Raw genomic sequence first — 15,479 nt, 5'->3', positions numbered from 1 at the left:
ATCATACATCCTTACTCCCCACAGATAACCACTGTTAACATGATGGGGATTTCTTTGTTGTGGTTTGTGGAACTGCCTACTCCTCCACCTTGCTTGCTGTCCTTGTCTCCCCTCAAGTCCAGCCTCCCTTTGTCCTTCTAGACTCCTCCCTTTCCCTACATAAAGCCCAAAGCTATAGACAGGAAAGGGATGGAAGGAGGCCTGCTCAGGGCCAGGACAACCAATTTCAATTTCTTTCTTTCTTTTCTTTTTTTTTTTTTTTTGAAACAGAGTTTCACTTTTGTCACCCAGGCTGGAGTGCAGTGGCATGATTTTGGCTCATTGCAACCTCCTCCTCCCGGGTTCAAGCGATTCTCCTGCCTCAGCCCCCCAAGTAGCTGGGATTACAGGCACGTGCCACCACACCCGGCTAATTTTGTATTTTTAGTAGAGATGGGGTTTCACCATGTTGGCCAGGCTGGTCACAAACTCCTGACCTCAGGTGATCCACCCGCCTCAACCTCCCAAAGTGCTCAGAAAGGTGTGAGCCACCATGCCTGGCCCAGTTTCTTTCATTTCTTGCCTCAAGGCCTAATTCTGTCCCAGGGCGAGGCAGCCGGGGGACGAATCTCCATCCTGGGATGGCACAGGCCTTTGTGAAAGTAGTTTTTGCTGCTGACCTCTCGTCCCTTCTCACCTAGCTCTAATCACTTGTTGTTTCATATTACAGTTACTTTAATGCTTGTCTTATTATTCCCAATGGACTGTGAGCTTCTTGAGGTCAGGATTGTGTTTATTCATCTTTGATTCAACAAGGCCAAAAGGTGCCTGGTATACTGTGAATGGGGGCTCAATAAAGGGTCTGCTGAACTGTAATGGATTCAGTGTTTTCTTTTGGATTATTTCTTTCACATATCTCTGTGGGATTACTTTATCAAAATTAATCTGCTTCTACCACACTGCATTTATTTGTGAACATTTCTATTTTGCCTACTAGACTGTGCCCTCCTTCGGAGAGGGGACAGCTTCATCTCTTTACTCTCCTCAGCACCTACATTAACTGAGATATTACTAAGAAATCAATACTGAGAAACCATAAATTTAGATGAACAAATGAACATCTAAACTCCCTTCCACTTCACTCTGCCCTCTCAGTAAGCGGACCCACAGTGCATCTCTTTGCTCAAACCAGAAACCTATGAGGTGCCTTTGACGTTTCCTTCTTTCTCAGCCCTTATCTAATCCTTCAACAAGTCCTGTCCATTCTACCTTCTAAATAGTGATTGTAGCCCTTCATTTCTATCCCCGTGGCCCCACATTAGTCTACACCTCCAGCTTTTCTCTCCTGGCTTACCACATACTCCCCTCCTGACACATTCGTGCCTCCTTTCTTCAAGCCGTTCTCCACACAGAATAGAATGACCCATTAAAGACAAAATTCTGAACACCTCATATGCTTTCCCATTGCCCTTAGGTTAAACCCCAAATCCCTTCCAAGAAGTCCTGGCTCCTGCATCCCCCTGAGTCTCATTTTCTCCAGCCCAGCTATCCCAGCCTTGCTCCCATTCCTTGAATGGGAATGCTCTTTTCTACCTTGGATTCATGGCACATCTTATTCTTTCTGCCTGGAGGTCTCTCCTTTCCTAGTCCACCCACTGCCCCTTTCTTCCATCTAAGTTATCTGCCTGAATATGCACTCTACAGAGAAGCTTTCCCTGACCCTTGTGGCATGGCTCCTCCCTCTGACTAGGTTGGGTCCTCTTGCTATGTGCTCCCATGCACTCCATGCTTCCATAGCACCCCAGGAATTACTTGTTCAATCTTTCCCCGACTAGGCTGTTAGCTCCAAGAAGGCAGGGATGGTTAAAGCCTTGTTCACTACAGTGATGCCAGTGCCTGGCACAAAGTTCATGTTAAATACATGTTTTGAATGAATGAATGAACTGATGCCTTTACTTGTTCCCTTGAATCCACCCGGTTCTCTTTCCAGCACTAACTTTACCTGCTTCTCAAAGCAATGCCATTCAATCAATCCCCCCTGTAATAATTCAATCAATCCCCATATGAATCTCTTCATCTTTCCCCTTCAACAAATGCCAATATATCTTATAGAGACCCTAGCTCAGCCATCCTGAGGCCTCCATGGCACTCCACTCTGCCCTAACTCCCAGCACATGGTTCTTTTGTGCACGTCCTGAAAATCAAGACTCTGGAAGCAAGTTCAAAGGCATCCTCCTTTCTGGTGCCCTCCTCTGGTCACAGAGCTGCCTCTCAAATGCAGGACTCCTCCTTGGGTATCCCTGGAAAACCTCCTCAGACTTTCTATGGAAGGACATCCCATAAAAACCTTCTTGGAAAATTCCACCTCTAAAAAGTAGACAAGGTTTAGTCAGCTCCAGCATTGTATTTTAACTTCTCCAGAGCCCACGGAAGGAAAGAATGGATCCTGGAAATATTTATTGTTTTGGAAATAAGTGTAGACAACTGCCCATCCAGGATGTCCAGAAGAAGAAGGCTGGACTCTGTGACTGATCATGATATTTGGGACTGGGGTATGACAAGCAGGTCTTGTGCTGCTTCTGGGATTGAATGTCATTACATTCCAAAGACATGTTACTGGCTTATGGTGACCTCAGGTCAGGAATATTTAGAGTTGAGTCTGTATTAGGGAATCTGAACAGGATGTTTCCTCCCCATCACTGCAGGACTTCTGAAAAGTCCACTGCAAAACAAATCTCAGACCTTCATTACAAGTTTGTCTCTTAAAGTCCCTTTGGCAGAAACTGATTTTTCAAAAAAAAATTTTTTTTTCAATTTACTTTAAATTGTACCAAGAGCCCTTGGGAAAAAATAACTCCACCTGGCTGGAGCAGGTGGAGAGTGCACCTTACCATCTCATGGAGAAGCACAGCTTCGGCTCTGGCCCTGGGGCTCTCCTGCAGGGTGCTGGACTCCATCTCACCAGCCTCCTGTCCCTCCTCCACCACCTTCTCCGGATTTGGCCTCTTCTCTAATTCATTTAAATGTTGAGAGCTCAAGGAGCTTTCTGGGGTTTTCTTCTCCTCCAGGTGGGCGCCTGGCTCCTGGGACAGGCCTTTGCTGCATTCCACTGTCCCCGGTGCTTCAGGTACTGGCTTGGCATCCTCAAGACCTGCCTTCTTAGGTACAGAAGCTGCAGTGAAAATGAGAGTTATCAGTTAAAGGAGACTTCATTTCAAGAGAGACTGTTCCCAACACAGTCACTGTCCTGTCTCCTGGCCCTGTTTCAGAAGGATGGAGGGAATTCCCTCAGCTCACCGCCCCTTGCATTTACTCTTTTATCCTAGCAATGTCCTGGCCTGAGTTCCCAGAGTTACAGATTGTCAAAGAAGGAAGGGACCTCAAAGATCACCCAGTCCGGTGGTTCTCAACCAGGGACCATCTTGCTCCTACCGTTTTCTTCTTCCAGTGGACATTTGGCAATGTCTGGAGACATTTTTTGGTTGCCACAACATTGGGGAGGGGTGAATGCTACTGGCATCTAGTGGTTAGAAGCCAGGGATGCTGCTAAATATCCTCCACTGCACAGAACCTGCCCCACAACAAAGACTTATCCAGTCTAAAATGTCAGTAGTGCTGAAGTTGAGACACCATGCTCTAGCCCAGTCTCTGACTTCTCAAATAACTAGTCAGACTTCGAGAAGTCTATCTAGGTGCCCAAGGTTACAAAAATCTATTATTCACATCTTGCTTCTTATAATTATGATTAACAGCTTCCTGTGTGACTCTTCCCAGGGGTTATCTCCTGTCAATTTGGATCTATCCAAAGTGATTAAGTTCTGTTCTTAAACATCTACGAGATCAGGAAGAAGCAGGCAGATCTCAAGTTTGGCCTCTATTGCTTTGCATGAAGGAAAGCCCCATTTCTTTGCATAAAGCTGTTTCCACACTCTGGATTAAAGACTGAATGAGTACCCAGGACTGTGCTCGGCACATAGCAGGCCCTCAAGAAAAATTACCATTTACAGTGGTATTAAAGAAACCTGGGTTCAAATGCTAATTTCTCAATGAATCTTGTAATCTTGGTACAAAGGCATCATAAGACTTGCTTTTCAGGGCTGATGTGAGGATAAAGTAGACAATGGAGACAAAGCATATAGCAGTGTCTGGCACACAGCACAAGCTCAGAAAAGTTTGTTGGTTAAGATTGGTTAAGACCAAACCACTCATTGCCATCGTTTACACTGGTGTCTTAACTCTGAGGTGTCTCACCGCAAGGCCAGCCCAGCAACTCAGATCTAGTGACAGCATCCTGATGTCTGAAGTAAAATGCTTCAGAATTCACAATAGTGGTATTTCCTTTTGCCCATCACTTTGCAGGCTTATTTCCTGAAATTCAATTTTATCTTTGAATATGTAAAATATTTACAGAATTCAAAAGTTAAAACTACAGGTCATTCCTTGGTATCCATGGGGCGACTGGTTCCAGGACCTCCCCCCAATACCAAAATCCATGTGTGCTCAAGTCCCTGATATAAAATGGCATACATAGTATTTGCATATAACCTATGCACATCTTTTTGTTTTCTAGGTTGCTTATATAATATGTTTTCTAGGTTGCTTATATAATATGTAATATTATCTCTAGGTTGCTTATCTCTAGGTTGCTTATCTCTAGGTTGCTTATCTCTAGGTTGCTTATAATATGTAATACACTGTAAATGCCATGCAAATAGCTGCTATACTGTATTGTTTAAGAAATAATGGCAAGAATAAAATCTGTACATGTTTAGTACAGATGCGATTTTTTATTCTGGAGATTTTTGATCTGTGATTGGTTCAATCCATGGATGTGGAACCTTTGACTGTCGAGGGCCCACTGTATATAAAAAGGCCCCTTCTTGCTGGCCCAGCCACATGTCTGCTACTCTACCAGTCCCCCTGCCAGGCCTTGCACTCTTCTGCTCTGGTCCTCCCTGTGGTTGGTTGCAATCTAACCCATTCTTCAAGACAAACCTAACAACACCTCTTTCAAGGCTTCCCAGACCAACCTCTCCTTGGTCACCCACCATGTGTTCATCCCTGTTGCTTCTGGTTTGTTCCACACTCCCACTGTCTCTTACAGATAACTACTTTTATTAGTTTATTGGTTTATTCTGCCAGAGTTTATTTTTGCATATTTAAACAGACACTTGTATATATTTTTGTTTCCCATCCTTAGTACACAAAATACACTATGTGATACAGATTGTTGTTTGCTTTACATTTTCTCACTTAACATATCTTGAACCAAGCCCATGACATGTTAGTAGAGAGGGAGATTAGTCATTTTTTATTCTTTTTTTTCTTTATTTTTTTCTTTCTTTCTTTATTTTTTTTTTTTTGAGATGGAGTCTCGCTCTGTCACCCAGGCTGGAGTGCAGTGGTGCGATCTCAGCTTGCTGCAATCTCCGCCTCCTGGGTTCAAGCGATTCTCCTGCCTCGACTTCCCTAGTAGCTGGGACTACAGCTGCCTGCCACTGCACCTGTCTAATTTTTGTATTTTTTAGTAGAAACGGGGTTTCATCATGTTGGCCAGGCTGGTCTCAGACCCCTGACCTCAGGTGATCTGCCTACCCCGGCCTCCCAAAGTGCTGGGATTACAGATGTGAGCCATCGCACCCGGCATGATCATTCTTTATGATGTGGCCTCGTTTGGGTTTCCTTCAAAGCAGATCCTGAAATAGGGTCCTAGTAGCAGGTGGCTTATTTAGAAGGTGGTCCCAGGAAGCAGAAATGAGAAAGTGAGAGGGACGGAGGAAAAGTCAATAAAGAGTATTTTGTTGAGTTCGTTCCCATTTTCAGCAACTGGGACTCAATCCCTGGTAACCCTAAGAAGCACTAGGTAGAATGTGTCCCACAACAATCCCTCCAAACGATGAGAAGGTGGGTCATTTATCCACCGATTCCTGGCTTGTATTACTTGAGAGCTACCCCAGTTAATTCTCCATGCTTCTGGGCTGTCCCACGCAAAGGCTGAGCGAGCCAATCCCTCCATAAAATGCTCTGAGGCAGAAAACCAGAAACGCAAGGCAGACATCTGAGATAGGTGCCTTTCATGTGCACAGAAACTGTCCCCGACAGATTCGCTGGAGTTTGGGGGAATGTGGTGCAAGGCTCACAAAGCTATGGACTCTATAGAACTTCACTGTGTGGATGCACCCTAGTTATTCAACCAGACCCCTAAAGGGGGGCATTTGGGTTGTTTCCAGTCCTTTGCTATTACAAATAATGCCATGATGTGCAAACATCATTTTGTATTTATGCAACCATTTATTTAGGATAAATTCTTAGGAGTGAAACTTTTGGGTGAAAGGGTAAATGCATCCATAATTTTTAAATATATATTTTTTAACATTCTCCTAAAATCTAGTAGTTGGAGGAACTTGCCAGTGTCCCTTTTTGTAGAGCTTCTTTCCATTGACCATGACCATTAATATGGACTCCTGTTTGAGGTGTGAAGGAAGGGCCCGTGCTAACCATGAGTTTGTACCTATCACTCACTCCCTTGCTGAAAACCCTCAATGGCTCCCTATTGCCTCCATTATGGCATGCAAAGCCCATCTCACTGTGGCCCAGCCACATGTCCTCTCTTCTCCCACTCCCCTAACAGGACTTGTTCTCCCCTGCTTTGGTCCTCCCTGTGATTCCAACTGAATCCATTCCTCAAGAGATAAACCTAACAACATCTCTTTGTAGCTTTCCCATACCATGTCCCTTAGCACTCAGTGTTATTATTTATGTGCTGCACAGTCCTCAGGTTACCATGATCTCTTTTCAGGTACATGGCTTCTATCCTTGGGTAAGTTCCTCAGAACAGAGGCAGTATCTATTCCTAAAAATTACCTGAAAATCTTCAACAAATTTTTGTAGGCTGACAGATTTGGTGGCTACTTGTAAACTACAAGAAATCTCTATAGCTCAAAAGGGAAGGGCATTATCACGTTCCCAGCATGTGACACATTATACACAAAGCGGGTGACCATAGAGGCAGAGATTGATAATCGTTGCCCAATATCTATCCTCTTCTTTATTTGGAGCTAGAACCTCCCCCACCCCCCAGGTTTTAGCTGGGCACATGGTTTTCCATCTAGTGACATTCCTCAGCCTCCTGAGGGTAGTGTGGCTATGTGAAATATGTTTGGCAGATGGGAGGCAGTGGAAACGATGTGTGCAGCTTCTAGGTGACATCCTTAAGTGGAAGCTGCTTGGCTTCTTCCTCTAGCCCTTTCCCATGGGTGGGAATGTGACTGTGGGGGTGTTGAGCCTACTCTGACCATGCAGACAAGGACAACACCCCGGGTATGGCTGAAGGAGCCTGGAACCTCAGATCTCCTGCATCACAGCCACCTTATTCTGGACTTGTGTGTAAGATAGAAATAAACTTCTATCTTGTTTGAGCTGCTGTATTTTTGATTTTCTATATTATAGCAGCTTAGCCTGTACCTTAACTAATAGAATGAACTAATGAGTTTATAAGGTAGGCTTGCTCCTGATTAAAAAAAATAGGGCAAAACAAATTTTTGTAGGTGTTATAGAATCATATTTCAGATGCACTAAAATAGAACTAAGAGAATTCTATTGTAAGTTCTTTAGTAAAAGAATGGGGCAACTCCTAATATCTCTTAGGGAAATTCTGGATTTTCATTTATCAAGTTTCTGTAAAGCTATATGTTTATTCTGATCTTCCTTAACAAGCATTTCTAGAAGGGGATGCAGAGAGTGTCAGTTGTAATTTTTAAACCAGCCCATAAGCTCATCCTTCACTTTCAGAAGGATTCGGTTTGTTGTCCTTTCTCCCCACCAGCTGAGGATGAGGTTAGCAGGACATGCTCTTGAATCAGGTAAAAGTCAGATAATCAACCATGATGATTACATTGATTAATCCTTCAATTTTTTCATTCAGAGTAATCAGTATTTACAATCATTTAACTTTAGTTAAACTGCACTACTTACTCAGTATCTCTACGCTTTGGGTCACACTGGAATTTCACTTAGATTGGCCAAAAGTGGGAGAGTTGGTTTGACCAGAGCAACTAAAAGTTTAATTGGGTAACCTGGAAAATTGCCTTTAATTCTTTTTCTTTTGCCCCCTGCTACTGCACAACAGAAAGAAAAATATTTAATTAATGAAGGTGAAGTTCTCCACATGGAATAATCATGGAAGAAGATAAGACACTGAAGTTAACCTCACCCCGTCAGAGAGCAGGGTGAGGGGACCTGCTGCCCCTGAGCCTCTCAGCAGCCCCCTTCCACCCTCAGTCTCAGATCTGGATGGCTGCCTTCCACAAGGCCCCTCTTTCTGCCCTGACTGTCCATTGGCCACAGGTAGGAAGGCAGGCTGGAGTCTCCATTAGTGTCTTTCCCAGACCAACTTAATACAAAATGTGTATTCTTATTTATAGAGAGGAGAGAGGGGGAAAAATGGATAACAGACTGTCTCTAAAAGACCCCATGGGGCCCAGAGACCTATTCTTCCAGAGAGGATAACAAATCTCACAAAAGCCTTTGGAAACACTGTTTTCCTCAAAGCCTTCACTCCCTCCCCTATCCCTCATCCTGCTGCCCATGACATCCTGCTGCCCATGACCCACACCAGCCCATGACATCGTTTTCCAGACAAGGCATCACTTGATCCCCCGAGATTTGCTCATCTGCGTACCCATCCTGAAAGGAAATGGGAGGAAAGGACTAATATTTACTCACATCTTCTGTGAGCCAAACTATGGACAGGTATTTTATGGACATTTTCTCATTCAGACCTCACTACAGCCTTTGGGATAGGAGTCTCCCCAGCTTTGCAGATGAGAAACAGGCTCCAAAATTTCCCACTGCCAAACTGACAAAAAGCAGTAAAGCTAGCATCCGAATCAGCCCAGTTGGGTTCCAAAACCTACATACTTCCCACAACATGTAGCTGCTCAGAATGCCCTTTCTCTTCTTTTCTGCATGGAGAAACCCTACCCATTTATGAAGGCTCAGTCCAAATGTCACCTCTTCTAAATCTTCCTGGAATCCTCCTGAGAGGACTGTCTCTCCTTCATGCCCTTGCCATCTGTTAGGAACACCTCTTTCATGATGCTTTGGGTACCTAACCCCTCCCTAATTCCAAAAATCCTGAGGAGGCTCTTATGCTGCTTCCATAGGCTGACCCTGTGCTGAACTTCAGTGCAGAGTTTCAATTTCCCTTCTTAGTTTTTGAGCTCACTGTGGGGAAGGGATCATGTCTTAACAATCTTTTAACTCCACAGCCCATAGTGAACACAGGAGGGAGCGTGGTATAGTGTTACAAGCATGGATTTTTTTAAAGTCTGGATTAAAATCCTGGTGTTTCCACTTCCTTGCTATGAGTGATTCAGCAAATAAACCATTCCTCTTTAAGGAAATGGGGATAATAGTGACTATCTATATCATAGGATAGAAGGGAGAAATGAGATAATATTTGCAGGACACTTAGGAGAGTGCCTGACAACCTAATAGGTGCTGAAAATGACTAATATTAACGGAAAAGAAACATTCCTAAATCACAATAAACATTTGTTGGTTTGATTGTCAGCCACCCTTTCCTTTGGGGTTCTCCCTGCTTCCATTTTATGTGGCCCATGTTTGCTTGTTAATTAAAGAAACTCTCTTCACTCCAGACACACCCAGAGACTCAAGTCTGGCCAATCTCAGAACCCAATTAGCTGGAAACAGTGATTGGTCCAAGGCTGGGCATGGGACTCAGGCAGATCCAATCAGAATCCTTCCTGCATTTGATATCAGAAAATTGGGAGAGGGATGCTCTTTCTCGTTGCTAGGGTTGCTAACCATGTTGTCTGCAAATATAAAGTAGAAATAAGGATGGGTGGATGGAAAGAGAAGGAGACTGGAAGAACTGAATCCCAAATTCCAGCTCTGCAGCTCTGCATTCCATTCTGTGAGTTTTTCTCCTGCCTTCTCACTCTGTGAGCAAATAAAATAATAATAGGTGACATTTATTATATACTTATTGTATGTAGACACTGTTCTGAGAGCTTCATATGTATTAAATAATTTAATATTTACAACAAACTTATGAAAAAGGTATTATTAACATAATTATTCCCATTTTACAGATTAAGAAACCGAGGCACAGAGTGGTTACATTAACCTGCTGAAGATCATGCAGTAAAATGGCAGAGCGTGGATTTGTACCCAATCGGGCTCTAGAGCCCACAGGCTTAACCACCGCACTATATTGCCTTGCAAACTCAAGCAAATTTAAGTCTGGTTTTTCTCTCTTGCAACGGAAAGATACCCTCTCTCCTCTACTTACCTGCAGAAGTCTCAGCTCCCAGCGGTTTCTCTTCTTCTGGCCAGCCTCCGCTCTCTGATCCATGAAAAGAAAACTCTTCCAGGCTGGAAAGAGACTGCATCTCCTTCGGGGGTGTTCTGCACGGCGTGCTGTTGGTGCTGATGACCGCGGACACGCGGAGCGGCACAGACACCGCAAAGGGCTCGGAGATGTTCAGCGCCTTGCGCTGGTGACGCGGTGAGGGCTCCATCTGGAAGAGGCTGCTGGTGAAGACGGATTTGCTAGGGCTGTCGTTCGAAGTGTAGAACATACCCAACATCTTTGGGGCTGTTTGCTCGCCCTCCGGATCCTCAATAGGCCGGAAAACCTTCAGCTGTTCCGGTGGGGGCCGGGCCTGGGCGCCCTGGAGATGGCTGCCATCACTGCTCACATCAAAGCCACCCTCAGCCCCCGGAGGCATCCCCTCCTGGCCCCATTCGCCCTCCTGCTTGGTGAGGTCACATGAGCTGCCGGTGCCGGTGGAGTGCATCTTTGTTGCTGGAATGAAAAATCCACCGGTGGTAACTGTTCGATTGAAATTTCCCTTGGTTTCTTTTCCTAGTAAAAAGGAACAAGTATATGGTCAGCAGCCGGGGCACACATACAATAGCAGGCCTTCCAGTAAGGGCAAGCACACGACATTTGAATACTAGAGAGGCACAGCATTCTAACAGGGGCATAACCGCCCAGATAAAGACAGGTAACATCTGGATGACAAAAGAGAAAGCACTTCCTCATATGCACAGAATTTCAGCATGATGCTTTGGTAGGTTCATTTGCTGTTGTGCCATACAGATCACTTTTAAACTTTGCAGGTAGAGCAGTTTTCAAAAAAAGATTACTGCTAAAGTTGCTAAACAGAGCCATCATCTACTAGGCATTAAATGTAGACCATGAAAAAATAAAGAGACAGATGGGAGGCGGTAGGATGATGTTTGCTCAAAATGAAGACGACAAAAAGGAAAAATAAACAGAATCTTGTCTTATTTTAGAACTTTAAAACTTTTTGTTTTAAGTTTTCTCTGGCAGATGGACCCAGACAGAGGGGTTTGATTTCCCAGCAAGGAAACAAATGCTATTAACAACTAGACCTTCCCCACCTTTTCTCAGGCTTCTTCCTGTTGATTCAGAGGATGAGAAACTAGAAATGTAAATTAACTAACGGTTAGAAAGCACAGTTGTGAGGAGTGAATTTTTTTTTTTTTTGAGATGGAGTACAGCTCTGTCGCCCAGGCTGGAGTGCAGTGTCGTGATCTCGGCTCACTGCAACCTCCACCTCCTGGGTTGAAGTGATTCTCCTGCCTCAACCTCCTGAGTAGCTGGGATTACAGGCACCTGCCACCGCGCCCGGCTAATTTTTGTATTTTTAGTAGAGAGGAGATTTCACCATGTTGGCCAGGCTGGTCTTGAACTCCTGACCTCAGGTGATCTGCCTGCCTCGGCCTGGGATGACAGGCATGAGCCACTATGCCCGGACCAAGTTCTTGACTTAGAAATAAAGGCAAGGAAGAGAAAAGCCTACGTGGGAAGTAAATAAGCTTGGAGATGATACGTGAGTTGCCAGGAATCTAGAAAATAATTTCTAACTTGGTACTAAGCACTAAACTGGGCATCTTACATAACTGTATGCTTAAAATTCTTATGACCACCCTGTAAGGAAGTGTAATGATCTTTAACACATGAGGACATCGAGACTCAGCAGTTAGATGACCTGTCTAATACTCACATGCCATGTATATAATAACCTATATGTTGAAATATTAACTCCTGCAAAACTGGGCAAGAACTGCCAAGAAGTTTCCAAACCAAAGCAAATAGATGAATACAAAAGTAAGGAAATGCTGAAAGTATCGAGTTAACTTAAGAAGATCTCACTGAGTATTATACAGGTTTAGAATTATTATTATTTATTATTATTATTTTTTTTTTTGAGACAGGCTGGAGTGCAGTGGCGCAATCTCAGCTCACTGCAATCTCTGCCTCCTGGGTTCAAACGATTCTCGTGCCTCAGCCTCTGCCTCCTGGGTTTAAGTGATTCTTGTGCCTCGGCTTCCTGAGTAGCTGGAATTATAGGCATGCACCACCACGCCTGGCTAATTTCTTGTATTTTTTTTAGTACAGAGAGGATTTCACCATGTTGGCCAGGCTGGTCTCGAACTCCTGGCCTCAAGTGATCCACCTGCCTCAGCCTCCCAAAGTGCTGGGATTACAGGCATCAGCCACCACACCCGCCCAGGTTTAGAATTATTTTTAAAATGTTGTTCTAAAGATTTTCTGTATTGTTTTGGTCTGACCCATTTTTGAAAGAGAAAAATGTCTCGTATTAAAGGGGCTGGAAAGTCATGGGATAAGTATAGGGGAGTTTTAACAGTCTTTTGCCAGACAAGTCCTTTGCCTTGTAATTTGTAATAGTGCTTGTTGGTTACTTAACAGAAATAGAAGAGAGAGATACAGGCAAGTCAGCCCTGAAGGATACAGCTGTGAGAACAAATGTTATGTGTTATTTTGGTGGTCGGTGTTACCTCATGTGCAACTGTATACACGTCTACTCCAACAAAGGATATTGTGGTTTGCACATGGCTGATACATAGCTGGTGCCTAATTAATGTTTAATGATACATAATAAATGAATGAATGAATAGATACATGAATGAACCTACCAACTGAAAATCATGACTTGACACAAAAACTAGGAAGCGAAAGCATATGGAAACAGCCAAATTCAAGATACATAGGCCTCTAGGCATAAAACCATAGGGCATAAACCAATGCTTGGCTCTTTCTTTCTGCCCGAAGGGGAAGACTCTTCTGCCTTAGGTTTCAGGTGTTGACCTTTTACCTGGTTCAGGTTTGAATGAAAAGTAGCCATGGACTTCAGCTGTGGCTAGAGGAAGGATGGGCAAAGAGGATGGCTCTTTAGGCCTAGCCCTGGAGTAAGGTAGGGGAGGTTATAGGGCTATGTGAACCCCTTGAGTTAGGGTAGGGTCAGGGAGGGATTTGGGACTAGGTAGTTGTGTGTGACTGTGACTATAGAGAAGCAGGCATGACAGCTTATAAAGGCAAGTGACCTCCAGCCTCCTAGTTGTAATCTCCAACTCAGAAACTACTTGTAAAATCTTACCTTCCACAGGCACTGAACACAGTGAGTCCATGCTTTTAGCTGGTCGGATAGTAGCCTTTTCCACTAAAGACAAAAGAAAAAATATCCTTGATGAATGCATATTAACAGAAAGCATTCAGAAAAATAGGTCAGGCTGTTTAAGTACCCAAGACAAAATTCTTTAGGAAAGTTTTTCAAGTATAATTGATCCCCTTGGAAACATTCCTCTACTCCACCCTAGATGTTCCTACTTTCTTAATGCGACAGACCTAATAAACTCAGGGCAGTTATAGATCAAAGTTTTATTAATATTTTACAATAAAGGTAAATTGCAATTTTGTCAAATAGCTCATAGCAAATGAGGACTCCTGAGCCCAATTTTACTTTACAAAAAGTATTCAAGGATGAATCCAGGGGTAGAATCCATGAGGCTCCAGGGCATTCTTCATATTCAGCAGGCCAGAGACCAGAGAGCTGAGACCACATCTCAGCTACTGCAAATTTGGTACAGCAGGTGAGAGGGCCCAAGGGAATTGGAGTTAGGTTTCTGCCAGATGCAGCTCTGTTCCTTGAGGCCTGCAGGCTGGGTGTTCCCCAGTGATCTCACCCATTAGCTTCACCCTGAACAGATCCCAGTAAAACCTTTTTTGCACACTTACTCTGTGACTGGGTATGCACCATGCATCTTTGTAAGCCACCTTAGCAGCTTTTTGGAAGAGTGTGGTTTAAATGAGTAAAAACTTATTCCAGGAATAGCATTACATAGATGCATTCACAAACACCATCTCTTTTCAGGGAACAGAATTGGCTGAAAGGTAGTTCCTTCTAGGTCGAGCTTGTCAGGAGGGGAAAGAGGGCACTTGGAAGCAGGAGGCCCAGGACTAGTAGCCCTTAAGGTAACTCTGAATTCAGAAACATCTGGGTTTGAATTCCAGCTCTGCCACTTTTGGGCTGTATGACCTCAGACAAGCAGCTAAACATTTTTTTTTTTTTTTTTTTTAAGACAGGGTCTTATTCTGTTGCCCAGGCTAGAGTGTGGTAGAGTGATCATAAGCTCACTACAGCCTCAACCTCCTGGGTTCAAGCAATCTTCCTGCCCTAGCTTCTGGAGTAGCTAAGACTATAGGCACACACCAACAAACCTGGCTAATTTAAAAAAATTTTTTAGAAACAGGGTCTCACTATGTTGCCCAGGCTGGTCTCAAACTCCTAGACTCAAGCAATCCTTCTGCCTTGGCCTCCCAAAGTGACAGCTAAACTAAACTCCAGTTTTATCATGTGTAAAATGAGAAAAAATAGAGTTGTTGTGAGGATTAAATGGGTAATGGCTGTAAGGTAATTATATTGTACTAATCTGCAATAGAGTAAGTACCCATTAAAAAGTAATAATTATTGATTGTTGTTGCTGCTATTCAGGATGGATCAGGGCTCAGCAACAAAAGGGAAGACAGGAGAAGGTTCTATGAGAAGCAGTTAGAGTTGGCTTTAACCAAAATTGAGCTGTAACTCAAGCTTGTTTTTGTCTCTTGTTTAAAGTTCCCCTGTTCTTCCTCCTTGATCCAAACCTGCTCCTTCTGGGAGGTTCTGAATTAGCCCATTGGTCTCCCAGCTTGGGGCTTCTCTCTTTCTGGGGCCCACTGTGGGACGCCCAGCCACCTCCATGCAAATCCTTTGCAAAGGCAGAGATTGCCTTTCACCTCCTCACTTCCAATGGACCCCAGAATTCTTATCCTTTGAAGATCTGCTATTTCCACAAATCTATAAATTGATTTACTGCCCTGAAACTACCTGGTCAGCATCCCTTTGTTTGTGTATTCTAGGAGATGCACTGCCTTTGTTTTCCAGGAGCTGTATTTCTGGAATTTCTCTGGTTTCCACATGTCAACCTTGATGGGCAGTGACCAGGCGCCCCTGACTGTGTCACAGAGGCCGGGCAGCAGCTCTGTCTGTAGGTCCATCAGTGTCCACCTTTGGTGTTGAAGCCTCTTTCTCATGATGCAGTTCCTTGTGGCCTTGCGGAGCACAGCAGCACATCAGAGATGTGGCTTGGGGGACAGTCCCCAAGCA

General features: G+C 44.0%; 1 protein-coding gene across 2 annotated transcripts in view; it reads right to left on the bottom strand.

Annotated features, from left to right (window-relative positions):
• Positions 1 to 15,479, bottom strand: part of ARHGAP31 (Rho GTPase activating protein 31) — a 127,923-nt gene that overhangs the window by 8,174 nt on the left and 104,270 nt on the right. For both annotated transcript variants that reach the window (XM_034957151.3, XM_003825142.5), the window contains 3 exons: positions 13,434 to 13,496; positions 10,295 to 10,870; positions 2,871 to 3,151 (listed from right to left, as the gene is read on the bottom strand). In XM_034957151.3, coding sequence (XP_034813042.2) covers positions 2,871 to 3,151; positions 10,295 to 10,870; positions 13,434 to 13,496 — 920 coding nt within the window. The remainder of the gene's footprint in view (positions 1 to 2,870; positions 3,152 to 10,294; positions 10,871 to 13,433; positions 13,497 to 15,479) is intronic.

Source organism: Pan paniscus, chromosome 2 (genome assembly GCF_029289425.2).
Source record: "Pan paniscus chromosome 2, NHGRI_mPanPan1-v2.0_pri, whole genome shotgun sequence".
Lineage (NCBI taxonomy): Eukaryota > Metazoa > Chordata > Mammalia > Primates > Hominidae > Pan > Pan paniscus.
Note: the sequence above shows the minus strand (reverse complement) of the source record. Positions and strands in the feature narration are given on the sequence as shown.